Consider the following 6666-nt stretch of genomic DNA (forward strand, 5'->3'; position numbering starts at 1 on the left):
GAAAGTGTTTGCAAACAGATTCTTGTGTCAGGAAGAACACAATGGAAAAGGTTGTGAGATATATATATATTACATTCCTTACTGATTATACTAATCAGTGATAATGACTGCAGTTAGTCGAGAATTTTACGTATAGAGATAAATCATAAGACACTGGCAACTTAATTTGGCGAGGAAAATTTATAGTGGCTGACAGAAGCGCAAGTCAATGTAAAGCAGAAATATTACAATGGTGGATCAACAAGATCTATAATGGATCAACAAGAGCCACGATAGATCAACAAGAACGATATGCTACATAAAGCTGTAGAATGACATGTGATTAGGCAGAATAAATATAAGTTTTACACTGTGACTGTTGAATACAGTGCATGCTACAAGCGTTAACTACAGTGCTACTACAACTTGTACAGCAGCAGTAAAGAGAGGCGAGTCATGAGTCCAGTACGTAATATTATCGTAACAATGAACAATATCTTTCTATGTGTTGAGAAACTGCTGACCTTACACACATCTTAACCTATTAATAAATAATTAGTATTAGTAACCCGTGTTAATATTTACAAGTAAACTTCACGTATACACTTAAAATAAAAATTGTGATTTATTATGTAGGCAGTTTGTCTCAAAAAAAAAAAGGCAACTGTACAAGTTTTTTTTTATACAGGTCATTTACTGTTAAATAATTACCAATAAGATGCATCAGTTAGAAATGTCAGAGCCTTTTATTTACTATTTATGTTACACAGGAACTAAAATAGTTAATCACGACAAAATTTTGAACTGCAATCAGGGAAAAGGACTCTGCTCGTTAATGGTAAGTAAACTGAGTTAAAAAACCATCGTTTATGTATCGGCAGTCACATTGAAGGTTAGTAATGGGATGAATGGTTTTTTTTTGGCTTAAAAAATTAAGAATAATTGGGAAAATGAGCAAATAATTAGTAACCTTCCAACATAACACAAATCAGTGGTTACTGAAGAGTCAGTTGTCAGAGAAGTGTCAGAGCTTCGTCCGTGAGAGTCTTCGTGGAGTCAAGTGTCATCGTTCACATCATGGCAAAATCTGTGCTGTATAGGGATACTTCAGGACAGCAGCCGATAGATGCGAGAAGAACAAAAATGCAGGATGTACAGAGAAGGAAGAACGTACACTGAGGCCCCGGAGGAGGAACGCCCTGCGGTAACACCACTGGGAGCGCAGGGGCATGCAGAAGAGTTTCAAGAGAACGTGGTGGCGCCGATGTAGAGGGTAGCGGCGGAAGTTGGCCTCTTGGGTGGGCGTACCTCGAGTCGTTGGGCGGTGCGTGGGCGTGCAGAGAGTAGGCTTTAGTGACTAGAATAATGATCAGCCCTGGGCGTAGCTCGCGAGAGCAACTCCCGTCTGCCCACCGTCACGTCAGGGAAGGGAAGAGCGAGCAGTGTGTACCAGCGGGATCCTGGGAGCGGTGTCGAAGTTCGCAGCTCTTTGTCGAGCGACGTCGACCCACTAAGAGAGCACTTGGATCAGCAGGGATGGGCGGAGGTGCAGGAGGGAAGGGGCCTCAGCCACCTGACACTCATATACTCATTTATACACTCCAAGCACTCGTGAAGGATCTGCACACTAACACTAACATACGAACGTGACAAACATGAAATAATTCTTACACCTAACTACAAAAACTACTCTGAACGAGTAACTAAGATGAAAAGATATGAACAAAAGCATACGTTGCCTATTGTGTGTAGGAAGCAATACATGTATACACAGCCACTCTTATCAGGCACCAACCAAAACAAAACAGGGCACCAAGGAATGACAGATATATCTTAAAAAAAAAAATAGTCAAGGAAGATGAAATAAAAAAGATGGTGTTTGAGGAATGTGTGTGAGGATGGCAGTGACTGGGATGAGGAAGGAAGGTCGTAGCTGGGTCGTGCTAGCGGGACAGGAAAAGACTCGTTACCCTGAGGATCATCAGGGTTGTATATAAGTCGTCCTCATGAACTCAACTACCGAGCAGTTACACAAGACAGTTACGAATAAATGCATGCATATCTGAGACGTAATCGAGGGAGATGTGACTTATTAGTACCATTAACTTACACTGTATTGTTAATTGTTAATATATTAATAACAATAATAACTATGACAAGATACATCAACTATTAGATATGGAGAGAAGAAACCTTTGCAGCTGAGGCTTCCAGCTGTGGTGGCTGATACATGCAGCTGAGGCTAGTGCATGCAGCTGAGCTCACTGCTTACATATAGTAAGCTTGAGCGTGCAGTGAGCAGGTTAACATTAGAGGCAGAAAACATGCCCAAGCTTTAGTAAGCCCACTATTGTTGCTGCCAACTGCAATAGTTCCGCCCCCACTTTATTAGTGCTGACACTTGCTGGGAATAACAAGTGTAACTACGTCCTGCAGTTAATGAGAAGCGATCACCAGCTCCTTCTCAGCACTCAAACATTAATTGTTAGTATTGTAAATAAAATTACTGAACATGAAAGAAAAACTGGTAAAATAAATTGTATCTTTTCCGAGTTGTGGATATTTTGTGAAGATTTTTTTTGTTTAAAATGTGCACACACACACACACGTTTTGTGTGTGTATATATATATATATATATATATATATATATATATATATATATACATAATGTGTGTGCGTGTGCTCTGAAATGTTATGAAATAATGATATCATATGTAGTGAAGTTATTACATAATATTGTTATTGCCGTGTTATGTGAGGTTATCACGTGGAAGTTATCGTCTAGTTAAATTATGTTATACACTGAAGTTATCATGTAGTGATGTTATTTAGTGATGTTACCTTAGTGTGTACACCTGAAGTGTGTATACTTGCCGTGTTAATGCCTGTAGTATGAATACCTGCTGTATGGTTGCCTGCTGGGTGTATGCCTGTCATGTGTATGTCTGCCATGTGTTTGCTGTGTGTTTGCCTGTCAGGTATACACCTGTAAGGGGTGTATGTGTGTGTGTGTCTACCGTATGGACACCTGCCGTGGGTACGCCTGGGGTGTGTGTACCTGGCGTGTATGGGTAGATGGGTAAAACTTACCTTCTGACCAGGATGACAATAGTGGTGATCACGGCAGCCAGGAACACGAAGCCACCGAAGACACCGAGAGCGATGATCCCTCCTGTGGATACACAAGACGCAGATTGAAAAAGATGTACACAGTTTGATGTAACAGAATGAAGGAACCAGTGAAAGATGGTACATAGGGTGAGAGATGCTTGCAATGATATATCTTTTGCTGGCATAAGCAAAACTAATTACACTCTCGAGCGGGGTAAATCTTGTACATGGTAGATAAGATTTTCGGATTTTTAACTCCGGGGGGTTATTCATCAAGGGACTGTCTGTCATAAAGATACCCAAGAGTTGCACATGTGTCTAATTTATCGACTGTCTGTCATGTTTCCACTGGGATCCTCAAGCTTGACCGCCAGGATGCCACCCACACCAGTCGACTAACACCCAGGTACTTGCTTGCTAGGTGAACGGGACAACAGGTGTAAGGAAACACGCACAGTGTTTTCACCCTTGTCGGGGATCGAACCACGGACACTCAGCGTGTGAAGCAAAAGCGTTGCCTACCAGACCACGGACCACCACGTTAAGGAAACCTGGTGGCAGCGTTGACTGGCAACGTGATAGTTACGTTACCGCTGACCTAACATTTTTTATCACTTCCGAGTGTTTTTTTTTTTAGTACCGTTCATGCAGGTTTTAAGACCTATGTCATACTCAACACAGTTACACTTTACCCACCATATAACTCACATTTACTCACCACTTACGTTTTATATTCTCAGCTACCTGTCACCGAATACTTCCTCTGCTCGCTAAATCCTTTACTCACTACATCCTCCACAACTCACCAGCATTAATTTTAGTCAGTGACCCATTCTAGCTATCCAATGTATTTATTTACCATACTCATCCCGTTCACTATCTATCCACTCTCCACATCACTCACCCGACTCACCTGGATACTCTCTGACCCACCTTCTATATCCATCAACTTTCCATTGCACCTACCACAGTCACCCACACTCACCACACTCATCTACCACACTCACCCAGATGGAGTTTCTCTGTGACTTTGGCTCCACCTTCCTCCTTCAGGTCGTAGCTCGGTCCATCAATACTCTGACCTCTGTCGTCGTTGATGTTGTTGATCTTGTTGTCGTGGCCGGCCTCAAGCGAGGGCAGGACGGTGGCCAGGCTCGGGTTGTTGGCCTCCACGTAGTTGTCCTCCACTTCTGCGAGGTAGGGAGGCCTGGGACGCTGTTGGTTAGGTCTGCGAGGATGGTCTGGTCTCCTGGATCCCGGTCTGCGGCTTTCTGTTAGGTCCGGCTTAGTAGCTTCGTCCACTGTTTTTTCAGGGATGAGATTACTAACATTAGTGACTGAGTTTAAATTCCGTAATGCTCTTTGATTGACTCAACACTCCTTGAGCTGTATGACCCATTGGGACCTAAATCTTTAAACACATCTAACAGTAATAACTGAAATACAGGACTTGAGAAAGTTGTTAGGATGTTTCTGAATGTAATCCACGAATGACTTGACTACTAAAAGAGGAACCGTTATCAGCTGTGGCCGATAACGGTCGGAATTTATTAACTAAATATGATATGCTTGTGAAGGCCAATAATAAATACACATACAAATAAAATTAAACAATTTTGCAATAAAATATTAGCAAAGGTGAGATTTTGTAACAAAAAAATCCCAGAAAATGTCCTCAAATGCTCATGAGGCATCGTATGAGGCGGCATTATGAACACACCACGAGCTCAAAGAGAACCACTGAACACTAAATTCCTCAGCGTTCATACATTTTAGAGATGTTAATCAGGGAAGCGAAATAGAATCTTGATTTTACCCAACTAGACTTCCACAGATGTCAAGACGCATCTTACCTCTCGCATTGCTTAGGCATGGGTTAATTTACACGTAATAACTCCAGAAAATAGTAATACATGTTTGTTGACAACTCAAAGGGATTCGAACCCGTGGCCGGGAAGGTCTTGAACCATCAAGCTAATGTACTTAGCTACTAGGAACTGAAGCTTTACAAATATTTTTCCATCTAGGTATATTTATATACTAGAGACTATAAAGAGGCACCACTTGGTAGTGTTAAAGCTGACTTTTACAGTGGTCGAATCAAACTCACATTCTCCCACGTAGTGATAAGCTTACACACGTGGCTGAGATTTACATCCTTAAGTAAGAATAACACTCAGCATTACGTTATTTCCCATAATGATAACATTAACGCAGAAAGTATGTGAATCTGTTACATGTATACCCAAGAAACGAGACGTACCCCTCACACCCTAGAGGAACAACCTTACTGCTGTAACACACACATAATTTACACCGGTAACTGTAGTCGATGTTTAATATCCATGGTGAAATTCTCTTATTCAAGATGTGAGCAACATACCACTACCACCACCGATAGCAAATGTTAAGAACTTAGGTTAGGTTAGGTAAGGTTTGTGAGGAAAGACGACAAGTGTTTCCTGACGTGTGTCTTAGTTATAGCTGTCATCATTGTCAGGCGCCCTCTACAGTCTTCAACTGTGGTTAGTTATAATGGTATTAAAACGCATATTTTGCATGGCAGAGACAGCCAGAGTGGGCACCTTGTCACCCGTGGCTACTAAGATGTTACTGGTGGGGTTGCCTTTACCTTGGCAGCGAGGGGGCTCTTGATTGAAGGTGCCTGCAGAGGTGCAGGTGATGAGGCGAGGCCCCACCAACACGTAGTCGATGTCGCAGGAGTAGGCGACGGAGACACCGACGGTGACAGTAGGAGAGGAGAAGTTGGTGGAGCCGTGAAGGAGGGGAGGAGGAGCGTCACAGGTCACCGCTGTTGGATGACCCACACAACATTCAGACACAAGGAAGGAGGGTCAGAAAAAAAAGAGATTGTCTTTCAGAGTTATTAGAAAGTACAGAGTGATATGCAAGTTCGAGTCATGTTTGATGCTGCTGTGTGGTGGTACAGCGTGCAGCAAGACGTAGCCAACCTGCCCTCGCGTCCTCAACGATCAATGTCTAATTTTCAATTTTCTGCGCTTAGTACTTAAAATAAAATTACGTGGAGGTAAACAAAGCTAATCCTGTACGAGTACACGTATGTTAATACCGATAGATTACTGGAATACAACACAAATGTATAGTCAAGATACTGAAAAGACGCTGCGGTACTTGTGCCAATAAAACCACAAGTGACAAAACGTTTTCAATAAACATCTTGAGTGAGTATATGTGTCTTGTTCCCACAAAACCTAATCTTAAAAGAAAAATATTAAATGCTTCAGAAATTTATGAAGATCTTAAGAAACAAGAGGACGGGTGGAGGCTGCTGCTGCTGCCACTTACTGCAACATTCTCTGGTTAATGTGCTTGATCGATAATGCAAATGTTGCATATAGTATGAAATAATGTTTTGTGAGTCAGTTTTATAGTAAGAATGATTATTAATATTAAAAAAAAAAACCCACGAAGTAAAGATTGTCAAGTTAAGTCAAGTAACTTAGGTAAGAAAACGAAGATAAATATTTAGGTAAGTCATCGGAAGTAATGATTTATTTAGCATTATGAAGTGTTTATATATGTATATAGTGACT

At 41.6% G+C, this 6666-nt stretch overlaps 1 protein-coding gene across 5 annotated transcripts in view; it reads right to left on the bottom strand.

The window, feature by feature from the left end:
* Positions 1 to 6666, bottom strand: part of LOC128690449 (uncharacterized) — a 142462-nt gene that overhangs the window by 24270 nt on the left and 111526 nt on the right. For 4 of the 5 annotated variants that reach the window (XR_011392578.1, XR_011392577.1, XM_070089729.1 and 1 more), the window contains exons 9-11: positions 5724 to 5903; positions 4099 to 4392; positions 3071 to 3152 (exon numbers count right to left, since the gene is read on the bottom strand). Coding sequence is in view for 3 of the 5 variants with exons in the window: in XM_070089729.1 (XP_069945830.1) it covers positions 3071 to 3152; positions 4099 to 4392; positions 5724 to 5903 (556 nt within the window). In the remaining 2 variants the exon portion in view is untranslated. The remainder of the gene's footprint in view (positions 1 to 3070; positions 3153 to 4098; positions 4393 to 5723; positions 5904 to 6666) is intronic. The other variant, XM_070089730.1, reaches the window with a different exon arrangement.

This window comes from Cherax quadricarinatus, chromosome 29 (genome assembly GCF_038502225.1).
Source record: "Cherax quadricarinatus isolate ZL_2023a chromosome 29, ASM3850222v1, whole genome shotgun sequence".
In the NCBI taxonomy this organism is placed as follows: domain Eukaryota; kingdom Metazoa; phylum Arthropoda; class Malacostraca; order Decapoda; family Parastacidae; genus Cherax; species Cherax quadricarinatus.